This window comes from Neltuma alba, unplaced genomic scaffold, assembly GCF_004799145.2.
Source record: "Neltuma alba isolate B1F8T4 unplaced genomic scaffold, ASM479914v2 tig00011378_pilon, whole genome shotgun sequence".
NCBI classification, from domain to species: Eukaryota; Viridiplantae; Streptophyta; class Magnoliopsida; order Fabales; family Fabaceae; genus Neltuma; species Neltuma alba.
In genome coordinates, this window is record NW_021636072.1 from 164023 (window position 1) to 179372 (window position 15350).

Consider the following 15350-nt stretch of genomic DNA (forward strand, 5'->3'; position numbering starts at 1 on the left):
TCCATATCTACCTTCAGGGCCACAAATCATTCTTACCACTCTTCTTCCTCATAGTATGAGTAGCTTCTTGGGCAATGATAGTGTTGTCTCCACTTTGTCTTCCAACAATGAAGCTACATTGTTGTGGTTGGATAAGGTAGCACATTATACCCTTGAGTCTATTAGCTATGATCTTTGTTATCATCTTGAGGCTAACATTATAGAGTGAGATGGGGGGGAAGTCTTTCATGGTTATCCGTTTGTCAATTTTCAGGATCAGTACAATGTGGGAGTGATTGATATCTCTGATCTTACTTGGGTCTTTCCAAGCTTCTTTGATGAACGCACACACCCTGTGGCCTATGAGATTCCATTGTGTCTGAAAGAAATGAGCTTGTAATCCATCTGGTCCTGGGGCTTTGAATGCCCCCATCATGAAAGCAGCATTTTTTATCTCGATGTCAGTCACCTCCTTATGTAGGTTAGCAAGATCAGAGGGGGTGATTGGGGGGAATTGGGCAATCCATCTTGAGGAGTCTCTTACAGGGCAATCTTTTGTATATAAGGTCCAGAAAAAATCATAAGCTATTTTCTTTATAGCCTTATAGTTAGTGATCCAGTCTCCATTCTCATCTTGTATGGCATCTATACACTTTCTTTTTCTTCTCATAATTGTTGAAGCATGAAAGAATCATGTATTTTTGTCTCCCCATTGCAGCCATTTACACCTAGATTTCTAGCACTAGATGAGTTCTTCTTGGGCTACTAATTTAGTATAATCCTACCAGAGCTCTTTCTCCAGACAAAACAATCCATTGGAATTATTATTTTTCCTTGCCCAATTGATGCCTTCAATTCTTTTCAGAATAGCACGCTTCCGTTTAGGAATACTACCTATGAAATTTTTGTTCCATTCGGTAGCCTCCTCCTTAAATTTGATAGTTCCAATGCACCACTCCTCATTTTCCCAAGCACTCTTAACCACTTCAAAGAAGCTATCTTCTATTGCCCAAGCTGAGTAGTATTTGAATTGACCTTTCTTTTTGGCTCCCGCATCAGAGTTTCCACTGGTAACAACAATAAGCCTGTGGTCAGAATTGTATCTAAGCTTGTAGTGAGATTTATGGTTAGGATGGCTCAACTCCCAAGAGATGTTGCTGAAAGCCCAATCCAGTCTCTCCTTCACTGCTTGCTTTTCCCAGGTAAAGCGTTCACCCACAATCGGAATTTCAATCAGCCCAGTTTCTAAGATACAATCTGAAAATTGTTTCATAGTATGAGAAGACGGCGATGCTCCTCCCAGTTTATCAACCGAGTCCATAAAAGAGTTAAAGTCACCAATTACTATCCAATCATCAAGCATATCCTGTGCTATGTGTCGAATAGAATGCCACAAATCAACTCTTCTTATAGCTACCATCCCTCCGTAGACGAAGGTTATAGCAAATTATTCGACAGAATTGACAAACGCCACTTGACAGTGGATGAGTTGGGTAGTGGAGGAAATTTAATTAACCTGAGTGTTTGTTTCATTCCAAAGGACCCAAATAACCCTACAAAGCCTGACGCTTCCAATCTTATCCAATTGGTGAACCCCAACTTTCTAATGGCACCCTCAGCCCGGTTACCACTGATCCTAGTCTCCAGTAGACACAGAACATCAATGTTATTTTCTCTAACAATATCTTTGATGATGCATGGAAAGGTCTTGTTTCCAACAACTCTACAATTCTAACAGGCAATAATCATTATAACACAAGAGAAAGGAAAAAGCGAAAACTTACTCTTCAATGGGGTCATCATCATCCCACGTATTATTAACTTCCATCTTATCAATTCCCTTTCTTTCCATTTCTGTGACCCTCTCTATTACCAACCCTGAGGTAATCTGTAGAGTTTGGACTTGTGATTCATTATGGTTCCCAACTTGGCCCACAATAACTGAAGTTGATGGCGTTGAGGGGTTCGCTGGACCCTCTAATAATAGAAGCCCATTGATGGTGTCAGGGGCGTCATGCTTGGATGAAGAAATTGGGCTTGGGCCTAATTGCCTTAAGTTGCCTTCCACTATCACATGTTCTCTCCTGCCCACCCTTCCTTTGGGCTATCTATTTACACTGCTAGGTCCATTAAATAGGCTTTGTTCATCTCTCTCCTTCTTTTCCACCTGGGCCTTTATTACCCCATGATACGTCAATTTGTAACACCTCCTTTATTACCCCATGATACGTCAATTGAAACCATTATAACGTGTTTCCCAATGTTTCCTAATAAAAATTTTCAATTTCAAAATTTCACATTTAAATCTGTTCGTATACTGTTCATCTGAAATTGGGCCAAATTTGAAAATTCATAACTAATTCTAAAAAAATTCAAACGAGGTGATTCCAATTTTCAAACAAAGCTTGCTAAGATTTCTATAGAAGAAAAATATTCATTGGACTTAATTCCATTCAGAAAAGCACCAGAAAATTCAACAAGATGCACTGTTCATATGGTCAATTTTCAAATTTCTAGTATTTTAACCCAACTTTGGAAGGGCATAACTCTTAGCACAAAACTCCAAATTTGATGGTTTACTTCTTGATTTAAAGATAAAAATGAGATCTATTTTCCTACAAAATCTCAGGTCTAGATTCCCTCATTTGCTTATTATTTTACGTGTCACAAGATTAGCCTCTTTTAGGGTATTTCTATACCCTAATTCCATTTTCTTGAATTTATTTCCCTTTTCCATACCATTTAGGCATTCTGCCACTCCAAGATTCAACATTAGGATATGTCATAGGGATATAATTTACATTATACTACCATCCATAATTCATCACAACTTAATGTAAAGTTCATTAAAGCATCATATAACATTTCAAAATAACATCATGATCATTAAGCTTCTTCATCCCAATACCAACTCCTTGCCTTGATCCATAGGTGGGCCACTTTCTAAATGATAAATAAATTGACATAGGGGAAATGAGATTTCATAGAAATCTCAGTAGCAATTGAATTACAATTATCATGCAAATCAAGCAAGTTACAATGTGACATGTTATAGAGCTTCAAGGCATCCTCAAGTCACATAAAATTATGCTTAGTCTCATGCTAGGAGAGGAACATGAACACTACCAAATTAACACAATTCAATGCATTTGGCCAAAGCATAAACCAAGGTTATTCAACCAAACAGAATCACAACACAAGTTCCTCAATCCAAGCAAACAACAAATCACATTAAACAAGCAAGATATACAATCAAATTATAATTCAAAGCTACCTTTTATCACTTGATTAACTTGTTCTCCTTAAGGGATAGCGATCCTCCTTAACTTCTCCTCACAAAGCCTATTAAATCAAGCATAAATATAGGCTATATTAATAACCCAACAACTTAAACATAATCCTTAAACTTTAACTTAACATTTTCTCCCCCTTTCCTTTGATTTTAATAAAATGATTCCTCCTTTAGAATCAATAACCTCATGACTCATTTCTACACAATTTTTCATGAGGAATTCAAATATGGAATCATATTTTCAAAAATCAAACTCCTTTTCCATGAACAGTAGCTAGCCAAATAGGGGGTATTTATTTTCAAAAATTTCATTTTTTATTCCAATGATTTTAAACACTTCCCAACAACATATTACTACACAAAAAGACATTCTAAACCCATTATAATCATCAAATCAAGCTAAAACAATTTCCTTCAGCATGAACAGTAGCTGGCCGAATTGCTCCTTTAATACCCTAACTTGGTTTTCTTCCAAAAACCAAACCATACACCACTTAATCTTACTTATTTCACTTGGTATTTAGGGTTTCTATCCTTTCCTAAACCTTACATGGTCCAATGAAATTTTGGCAATATTTTCCTTAATTTGTCAAGCCAAAAACCTCAACTAACTAAGCTTGAAACTTAGGAATAGGGATGCTTAAACATACCTTGATGCTTCCTTGATGTAAGTTGAGTAATTCCTTGCCTAAAACACTTGAGAATTTTGGCCAAATGGAGATGGAGCTACAGTGGCAGAGTCTCCCCTTGTTTTTCCAATTTTCCAACATTTATTTGTATTTTGGGGGGATTATTTATAGGCAAATAAATTGCCACTTTTCTATGAATTTTGGACGCATAAATGGAAGAAAAATGGAGTGAGTTGGCAGCCATCAAGTGCCACTTAGCTTCAGATTAAACCATGTGTCCCAACTCCAGAATTTTCCAACAATTATCTCTTAATTTTGCATTTATTTTTTAATTATGTGGAGTGGCCAGCAAGCAAAGAAAGTGGCCCTTATTGGGCTCAATGTGGGCCCCAAAAATGGCTTTTTCTGATCCAAAAATTTGGCCCACAATCTAAAACAAAATCCCAAACCAATTTGAAGCTTTATCGGTTACTATTCACTAGTAACATTTTATAATTTTTTCAGACCTCAAAAAATTTATTTCTCTATATTATAATTCAAATTTTAATACGGGAACATGATCTGAAAATTTTCAGAATTTTTCTCCACCTCTAGGTATTTATTTTGAATTTTCTCCGATTAGGCCTTTCTCGGTGTCACTGCGAGAAAATAAATTCTCTAAAATTAATTCCTGAACTTACAAGGTCTAAAACCAATTTTATAAATTCAAATAATATTTATATAATTTATCCATATTTTTTACAAGTTTATTGAGGCCTCTAACTAATTAAAATAATTATTTTCTTCTGATTTTTTAATATTTTTTCCAAAAACCTCTGTTTACGGGAAATTCCATAATAATTTATCTTCACAATAATTTCACTTTTTGGACCTTAATTGAGTTTCCAAAACCTCTATATTACACTTTTTATATTTTTTAGGAATTTTTTTAGAATTTTTCTCAAATTTTCCTGTTTTGTCCTTCTTGGACCGATAATTACGAAAATGTCAACCCGGACCTTATCAGGGTTTCACACCAAAAGTTGTTTCATCCCTCCCTCTAGTTCCTACATTGGCCCTCATCCCAATTTTTAATTTCCTATATCTAGGTAAAATCTTCCGGGATGTAACATTATTTCCCCTTGGATGACCCTACTTAATTACGGAAACGGCTTCTCTTTTTTAACCTTACTCCTTTTCTTCTTCCTTTTACTATTGACTGTACTGTTAACGGCTCAAATTCAATATTTTGTAGAACTATCATTATAAATTGATAAGATAATATATAAATGAATTTAAGCTGGTAAAGTTTGATTTAAACAATCCATACATAAACATAAAAAAACTTTTAATAATAATTTATTGTTGTAGATCTAGTTACATCAAATTTTAACAATTTGTTCAGATTAAATTTTAATAGTTCAAAGCTAAATAGTTAAAATTATAATTAATGGTGATGAGAATGAAAGGTAAAGGAGAGGAAGACAAAATATTATAAGATAAAGAAGATAAATCAGGTCCCTTAATTACATGGCAGGCACTGAGGATAATTCCTCCATTATTAACACCACTCTTTCCTCGGTAATTAAGCAAGGCAATAATAGAGAGGGTTAAGATGCACACCAACACCTTTGAAATATTTTTTCAAGTATACTCAACATCCCAAAATATTTTGTGGTACATTTAGAACCCCGAAACATTTTTTAAGCGTATTCAGCACTCTGAAATATTTTTTTGCCTTGATGCTTGATACATCAAAAAATATTTTTGAGTGTTGTGGACACACCTAAAAAAAATATTTTGAGGTGGTAGATACATAAAAAAATACTTTACGGTAATTAATGCACCTAAAAAAATATTTTTAAAATGTTAACTGTATTATAAATAATTTAAAATGTTAGATATACTCAAAATATACTTTGAGATGGAATGGCCATTATTGATAAATAAAGTAAAAGATTGCCATAGAAAGTGCCCCACCTTTTTCGAAAGGCAAAGACATTATATTGACCCCATGAGATGACTTTGACCGCTATCAAAATTTAGGATTCCAATGGAAAGCCTAATATTTTTCATAAAAAAGTATGAAAATAATTTTTACACTAAAAAAAAATACTACCCCCGGTCCTAATTATAAGAGCTAGTTGATTAATTTGAGGAGATTAAAGAAAGAAGTTAAGTTAGTTATTTGTAATAAATAGGTGTTTCCTTTTCTAAAATATCCTTGCTAGTCAAATGTATTGGTTAAAACTATCATTGTTACAAACTACCTTGAGAAAAAATGTATAAATATGAGAAATAAAGTAGATTAGGATCCAAATAAAAATCAAATAATGTCTTATGTTAAGGACAAGAGGTAGTACTTTTAATAAAAAGGTGACTGTTTTGCAGCTGCTTATGGCTCCACGCTTTCCTCCCTCCTTTGTCGTCATAAGCATAATCAGAATGATAATTTTTTTTTTAAAAAAAGTTACCACATAAAGTATGGAAATTAACATTCCAAAAAAAAAAAAAAAACTCTCTCGTTAACAATTTTGTCAGTAAAAAGAATTAAATCAGAGTGTCAGTACTGTGTGTGTACAAAATTTGTATAATGCTAGTACCTTTTTATGTATAAAAATATATTAAGGAATATTAAAAGGAAAAGCAATGAACCAATTTTAACCTAATCTTTAACAACTTCTCCACGTCGAGCCACAATTCAATTTGTCTCATAATGGGAGGAGGATTGCGGCTGAGGGCTAGTAGAAGATTGGAGGAGCCGACTGAGAGAAGTTGAAAGATGGGGAGAGGAGAGGAAAGATTTTTTTTTTTTTTTGGGACACAGGATAGACACTTATTATTTATTGATCTAAAACTATCTTTTTAAGCCTTCAGAGCCTACAGGGCCAACCATTGTAAGCCTATTTTTTATTTTAATAGGAAAATTCTAAGCTAGACTCTCACAATTTTTGAGTCTAGATGTGCCAGTCAAATGAGTTCCGCCTGTTTTTCTGGTTCTAATTACAAATTACTCTCTTGTTATTTAAATTTTTTAATAATTATGTTCCTTACTTGAAATTTCATTGCAATTCTCCCTATTTTATTTGATGTAATTTTATTCTTAATCTTTAATTGCAGCTGTAAAATTTCATGAAAAAAATATGGATAAATCATATTACTGAAAAAATTAGGGATAAAAATTGCACCATTAAAAAAATTGAGGGTAAAATTACATTTTGGTCTAATAGAAAACTAAATACTTTTAAAATACTGAATTCTAATTCCAGAAAAATGCCATGAACGCACAAAATTATTTGAAGTACCATCACTTCGTTATATAAATAAGTTTTAGTGTACGTTATCAAAGCGTCCTGAGTTATAGTGAGGATGGAAAGCCAAAAAGGAATTAAAAATCCAACGCTGAAAAAATCAAAGACGTTTAGAATTAAAAATTATAATATTGTTATATTAATACATGTAAAATAAATTTATAAAATTAAAAAATAATACAGAAATCAAGATGAAACACCTCGTCCAGTGTCATGCCCCAACTCTGAGGTACTTTTGTCTCATCTCTCTTTTATTTCGTCTAAATTTTTAGGAACGGATTATCCCATCCGAAAATGATGTCGAGATGGGACACAAATGAATAGCCCTAATACTAATATTAAGTATTAAACTAAATATTAACGCGCGGAAGTCTCAAAGAAAATGGAGCCTTGAATGTGTGTCCCATAGAAAATGAAGCCTTGAATGTGTGCGTGCGGAAAGTGCCGTAACAGCCAGGAGAGGTTCGATCATATAGATGGGATTAAGGAATACTACTTTCTCCTATATATTTCCCAATTTCACATACATGGGTTTGACTAATCCCATATAACAAATAATCTCTTATATCAAGTACTTTTTAAATATATTTCTCAATCCAAATCATAATCTCTATGTCTAATTTTTAGTGCTTCCTACCGAATGAAACCAAAGTGGCAGACGAAAGAGGGAGTGCTTTTCTGATGATCTTAATTATGGCCGACGTCCTTTTGTTTTTTATTTGCACCCTAATAAATGTGAGCACATCTCCGATGGAAAGCCCAACAACTTTACAATAGGCCCAAATAAACCTTAAAGAATAGACACCCGGTGCTTGTCGCCGCAATCCCTGAGTGCAAAACGATGTCGTTTGATTACTGAACGAATCCTGATGGCTCATTTACAGTTTCACACATTCAATATTATTATTCATGATTTTTATTGCCAGCATCGTCTTCCTCCCTTCGCAAAATTGGCGCAGATCAGCATGTTTCTGGACATCTCCTAAAAACCATTCCTAATAGTCGTATTTAGGACTTACACTAACTAGTTTAAGAATTTATACCCGCTTGCATTAATACAAGTCGTAATAATTATTGCAAAATCATATGCCAATTACATCTTAAAATGTGAATTGGTTTTCTAACCACTTCAAATTTAATTTTAAGTGACTGTGCGCTTTTGTCTCCTACTCGGCATGACGTGCAAAAGAAAATTATAAAATATAATAACTGAAAATTGAAAAATCATCAACAACTGTGACCCATGCGTGAAAATGCATAAAAAAAAAAATTATGCTCAAGGGAACCAATTTTGCAAATATTTCTCTTCTTAGTTACTAGCCCGAATAACCAAAATTATAACGAAGTAGGAAAATATATATATATATATATATATATATATAACTATGCCAAAATCATATGTACTATATTGTCTTTAATTATTTCACATAATATCACTTAGTTTTGGCTTTTTTTCTCATTGATTACACTAAGTGATTTTGTTACGGGTTGCAAGAGGATGACGATGAGATGAATGTAGAACCTGCCATTGCTGCAAATTGTGAGATTAATGCATAAGCTTAAGCTGATTATTTTCTAGGAGGATTATATAGTTGCGATGATTATATAGATGCTGATGCAGTATGATTATTGCGAACGTGATATATTCCGATTGCTTGCGTTGTAAAAGCATTGCAATTCATATCATTAAAAAAATTTTGAAAATTTTTTAGGTTTCTATTTATCTTTTTTAAAAAGAAAAAATAGGGTGTTGTTTTTATTTTCCTGATTTAAAGTGATTAATCATCTATAATCTTAAAAAACCCCGAGTTTACACTTATTTTTTACGTCGGTCAAATTACAAGCGGTTTACAAAGTTAATTTTTGTACATTTGGTTACAAAAAAAAAAAAAACTGATGTAAAATGTAGGGTTTATAAAATAAAAGGTACTCCTTCAGCCTTTAATATAGAACCTAATTGCAGAGTTGATGTTGGTCTATATGTAAAACTTATTTTACATACTTATCAATTTTTTCTCAAATTAATCTTATTGATATGCTCTCAACAATGATTAAGTAAAAGAAGAAGGGAGAGAATTGAGAAAGATACTTAGAGTATTTTTGAAGAAAAAATATATTATATTAATTAATTTAACTAGCATCCTTAATTTACTAAAATTAGTTAATTAAGTTTTATATTAAGAACCGGAGTACATCAGTTATATAAACGTACAATGTAGAGAGTGCTCCCTTGGGGCCGCATACCGACCAGCAACATGTTGAAGTTGATATCAAGATACCTTACTGCAGTTATAATTGAAAACCACTCAACTAAGCCAAATTATTGTGTGAAAGATCCAAATAATCCAATTGACCATTTGCTCCGTTGCTCAGCCTTTAAAAAGCATATTTCTAGTAGTCCATTAAACTCAACATCATTAATAACTTTATTAATGGAAAATACTGACTTAACATTTTAAAATGATAACTCAGCAATGTCCAGTTGAAAAAGATGCATTATTTAAGTTGTTTCACTATGATATCCTTCAATTATTTTAACCGCAGATGGATTAATTAAATGTAAAGTTGAGGAAAAAAGATTTATAATAAACTGTGTTGCCATAAATCTAAACCCTTTAATGGATTTTAATGTAAATGTAATCTTTTTTAATTGAATCTTCCGAATTATTTTAACTTTTCGTATATGGCATGCTAATTCAAATGAAATAATGAATAATCAACAACTAATTAACGTCGTATGTGCTAACATGGAAAAGCAATGTTTCTGGAGTCTCAAACATATACTTCATTCAACTTCAAAACACACAAAACAAAGCGGTGATAACCAATCACCTAAAATTATATAAACAGAACAACAAGCTATTACATTTAAAACAAACAAAGAAAAGAAGAAAGTTAAAGACTACGAACTTATAACATATTACAAACCCACATTCTGAGGTAATTCATTCTTCAATTTGCATGAGCTCTATTTCTCATTGTTTTGGCCTATATTTCTTGGATTGACCTCCAAAATTCCTTACAAGCCATTGAAGTTTCCCAATTGAGAACACAGCATACCCCATGAGGATCCCAAATACCATTCCGCATCCATATCCCCAGGCTACTGGTTTCCAACCAAATCCAAATTTCTCATTAGCATCAAAGATTGGTGTTGGCAATTCTCCTTCAACCTTCTTGCAGGATTTTGACAATGAAACACCGCATAATCCTGAATTCCCCTCATATGAATCTCTTTGGAATGTATCAAATTGTTCACCTCTTGGTATCATCCCCTCAAGCTGATTTTGTGAAAGGTTCAAAATAGCAAGAAAGTTGAGATTCCTCAATGTTTGAGGAATCTCGCCCTTGAGCTTGTTGCAAGACAGATCTAACCATTCTAGACTTGTCAATTTTTCAATTGATTTTGGAATAGAACCAGATATTCTATTATGGGAAAGATTAAGCCCTATCAGTGCATGCAGTTCTCCAATGGCTTTTGGAATCTCCCCATCAAATCTATTATTTGACAAGTCAATAGTACTGAATATTGTCAAAATCCTTTCTAGCTCCATGATATTGCCTTTCCATGTGATCATCACTGAATCCTTATATGTTGAATAATTTTTGCTTCCCATATATTGGGAACCTCCTTCAACATAATCTGTTTTCATCATTCCTTTAAACTGCTTGATGTAAGTTGCTGGCAAAGATCCATTAAAATGGTTGCTGGAAATGTCAAAAATCCTTAACTTGGGAAATGGATGCCTAGTATTGGAACTAGAAATGGCCCCATAAAACTCATTCTCTCTTAAAACTAGCACTTGTAACTCTTGGAAATCATCAAGCCAAATAGGGAAGGTATCTCTGATCTCATGTCCAACATCAAAAATTTCTAGCTCAGTACAATGAGCCAAAGACAAAGGTAGTGATCCCTTAAGTCGATTGCTATTGAAATGCAAGGTTTGCAAGACATTACTCTTGGAAAATTTGTTTGGTAAAGTTCCAGAAAAACCATTCATCTGTAGATCTAGAATTGAGAGATTAGGAAGGCCAACGAGGCATTGTGGAATAGGTCCTGACAAGATATTGTGAGACAAGTTGAGTATCTCAAGTGAGCTTGCATTGCAAAAGAGAAAGACACTACAACAAAATGTGTTATTTACCTCCCTCATTTATGTCTGTTTTCCAAAACAGAAGAGACTTCATGTCTGTTTTAAACAAAACAGACGTGAATTCACATCCGTTGACCCAAAACAAACGTGAATTCACGTCTGTTTCTATATAACAGACGTTAATTCACGTCTGTTTCCAAGAAACAGACGTGAAGGGGCTTCATTTTTAAAAAAAATTTGCCCACAGCAGCTCGCATCAGTTATCTATCAGATCTGCATGTACCGTGCGTGAAGAACCTCCGCCAGCTCGCAGCTATCTCGCGCCGAACTTTCATTTTCGGTCTCTCCCTCTCATTTTCCTCTTGTCCGTGAAGTAGCCATGAGCTATTTCAACTTGTTTCGGTCTCTCCTTCTGGTTTTAGCTCTTCAAGGCCGTAGCCCTCCCTCCATTGCGTCGCGCGTTCTGCAGTAGCCGTGTTGCAGTAGCTCATAGTTGAAGCCGGCGTGAAGATCTGCGTGTACCGCGAAGAACCTCCAGCTCGCAGCTATCTCGCCGTTGAAGCTGTGAAGCTCACACGCACTGTAGGCCGTTGATTTGAAGGCACGCTCGAACAGTGAAGGTAAGTTTATTCAACCGTTGCATTGTGGGTTTAGTGTGTTGTACGTGGGTTTGAGTAGCTTGAGGAGTTTTGAATTGGTTTCTGAGGTTGCTGTTTAAATTTTTACTGAAGAATTGTGTTTAGATAGTTTTAAATTTGTATATATTGATTGGGTAGAAATTTTAATGATTTCAAGCCTTGTTAATCTTGTTAGAAAAATAATGCATACAAGGTGTTTGTCAAAATGCCTAAGAGGGATTGCATTAGATAGTTTGCTATATGTATTGAATTTAGATTAAGGATTGGGTATACATTAAATGATTAATGAAAAAATTGCATTTAGATAAGTTAAAATTTGTTTACATTGATTGGGCAATAGATTTGAAGGTTGAAATCATTTGCCAACAGAGTGCGGATATTACATTATCCGTTATATGTTTGAGATTATTGAGAGCGGATGTATTACAAAATTTGATGAGGTAAGTAAATATAATTTTAGTTTTGTAATAGTTGAATTTTTAAATTGAATTGTTACTTATTTTATTTTCTTCCTATGTTTAAATTTGTTCATTTGTCAATTTATAGATTTTTGATAATGATTGTTCATATACTATTGATGACATTAACTTCATCCGAGACCTTTTGGCACAGCAACTGCTTCAAGAATTGTGGTCCAGGGATTGAGCAAGTTTATGTTTAGAGACAATAGGATCAATATTGACTTTTGTAATTTGTTCTTCTTTTTTGACTAGTTAGTTAATTAATGTGTCTATATAGATGAAGTTATGATGTTGATATGTCTTGGCTGAAAATATTGACTGGTTCATACTATTTCAACTTGCTAGAAAGTGGCTGTTGTGGCTGTAGGAGAAGTAGTATATACGAACTGAATCTTTTTTTTAAAAAAAAAACAGAGGACATTCACGTCTATTCAGCGAAATTTCTCGAAAACAGACGAGAATTCACGTCTGTTTCTTTTAAAACAGACGTGAATTCACGTCTGTTTTGGAGAAACAGAAGTGAATTCTCGTCTGTTTTTGAGAAACAGACGTGAATTCTCGTCCGTTCCAAACAGAAGTAAAAAGGGGGTACTTTTTATGTCCCTTCTTTTCATGTCCCCTGCAAAACAAACGTAAAAAGTCATGCAAAACAGAAGTAAAAAGTCTTCATTGTAATAGTGAGAAGATATTCCTACTGAATTTATTGTTTGAGACTAAAAAATAATTTGCTCCAAAGAATGGATTCGGGAGGATTCCATGTAACAAGTTGAATCTAAGATCAAGAAATGTGACACTTGTATTTAAAAGGGATGAAGGGACTTGACCACTGAAATTATTATTGTTTAGTGCCAAATAATAGAAGTCACTGAGGTTTCTAAACACATCCGGTATTTCACCACTAAAATTATTCATTGAAAGATCTAAGCTTTGGAGATGTTCAAAGTTTGAAAGTGATGATGGGATTTGACCACTAAAACTATTATTGGAAAGAGATAAGTAAGTGAGATTTACAAGTGTTGAAAGAAATGAGACCCCACCACTAAATTTGTTGGAGGAAAGGTCTAACTTGGTAAGTGGAGTGAGATTCTTGAAACTCGGAGGAATAGGCCCTTCAAATTGACCATCTCTTAGATATAACATTTCAAGAGACTTCAAATGGCCTATGGAACTGGTACTTCTTTGAAGAAAGGTATGGAATCTAGAATCAAAGCCACTAAAGGAGAGCTCTAGTTGAGCTTTGGAAGTTGAACCTGAATATTTGTATTCAATCCCAAATTTAGAAATTTAAGATTTTCTAAATACAAAACGATATCTGGTATATTGCCTTGCAAAGAAGTTTCTGCAAGTGAAAGAGAGATCAAAGAGGATGACAAATTTCTGAGTAAAGACAAGGAGTTTGGTGTAACAGAGGACATGTTCACATAACGTAAATCAAGCACTCTTAAATTAGTTGTGTTTAGAATTAGCTTTTCCCAAGTAGATGGTTCAAGTCTTAGTGATGAACTCTCCTTCATGTAAGAATTGAAAGACAAGTCAAGTGAGACCAATTTAGACAATTGTGAGATTTCAGAGTGGATTTCACGAAAAAAATTATTGCCAGAAATGTCTAAGGATGTGAGATGTTCTAGGTTTGAAAGGAATAAGATCTCACCACTAAACTTGTTTAAACCAAGGTTTAAATGAGTCAGTTGAGTGAGATTGCTTAAACCAAGAGGAATCCACCCTTCAAAATTACAGGAGTGTAGGTCCAAATGATTAAGATATTTCAAGTGGCCAATAGAATCAGGCACTTCTCCTAAGAAAGTTGTGTTACTGAGATCTAAAAATGATAAAGGAGAGCTCCAATTGGACTTTGAAAGTTGACCGTTGAGATTTTCATTACCTGACAAATCTAGTTGTTGAAGGCTTTCTAAGCAAAGAATGTCACTTGTAATATTTCCCTACAACTCAATATAAGAAAGTCTAAGAGAGACCAATGAGGATGACAAATTCATGAGCAAAGACAAGGAGCTTAGGGCAATGGAAGACATACTTACATCATTTAAAACAAGTTCTCGTAGATCAGTTATGTTTAGAATGAGCTTCTCCCATGTGGAGTCATATAGGAAAAATCCATTCAGAGACAAATCAAGAGAGACCAATTTAGATAATTCTGCAATTTTAGGAGGAATTTTACCAACAAAAACAGAATTGCTTAAGTTTAGATGCATGAGAATGGAAAGATGACCAAATTGAGATGATATGAAAGACCACCTAAAATTGTTGTGAGCCAAGTTGAGTGTTTGGAGGTGAGAAAGTTGGAAGAGGCTATTGTTTGGATGGAGTTGACCTTGGAGCCAACTACAACTACGGTCAAGGCCAATCACATGACCAGACATAGTGTCACAAGTGATCCCATATCCCACAAGCAACAGTTTGAATCATTTCCCCACGAAGTTGTCTTTGGGTAAGATGAGTTCTTAAACTGTATAGTATAGGCGTAGTCGTAAAACTCATCATCATCATCATCATAAAACTCATCACACTCTGCTGAAGCAGAATGATCAAGAGAGAAAGAGTTTTTGAAATGAAGAAGTGCAAAGGAGTCATGAGAATTACATAATGGTAGGTTGAGAGAAGAAGAAACGGAAGGAGAAAGAAGGAACATGTAGAAAGAGATGACGATTGGAAATGCCATGAGTGAAGTTAGAAGGCTAGGAACAAGCGAAAGATTGATATGGATTTTAACAGAAGAGGCTATATTTATAGTGGTACCTACACTACAAATGGGTGATGCACATGCAAACTCAAGATTTTTATTACCAATTGAACCCCAAAACCAAAAATATAAATTAGTAATTGTTCTTCAAAAAAGGAGAAGCAAAAGTTTTGGTCTGCAGGGTCCACTTTTAGTTGATGCTCGAAACAAGAAGAAGAACATGGAACTTTGCTAATGCTTTCTTATTTGACTTGGTCCATAAAAGAAAA

General features: G+C 34.1%; 1 protein-coding gene, 1 long non-coding RNA gene and 1 pseudogene across 2 annotated transcripts; 1 reads left to right on the plus strand and 2 right to left on the minus strand.

The window, feature by feature from the left end:
• Positions 1–760: 760 nt before the first annotated feature.
• Positions 761–1399, minus strand: LOC114712596 (uncharacterized). Its single transcript, XM_028897148.1, has one exon. The coding sequence runs from the start codon at positions 1397–1399 to the stop codon at positions 761–763; it is 639 nt and encodes a 212-aa protein (XP_028752981.1).
• Positions 1400–10165: 8766 nt separating this feature from the next.
• On the minus strand, positions 10166–15062 carry LOC114712597 (receptor-like protein 6; annotated as a pseudogene).
• Positions 12286–12720, plus strand: LOC114712606 (uncharacterized). The gene is made up of 2 exons (XR_003737255.1): positions 12286–12362; positions 12469–12720. It is a non-coding gene; the product is annotated as an uncharacterized LOC114712606 (long non-coding RNA).
• Positions 15063–15350: the final 288 nt, after the last annotated feature.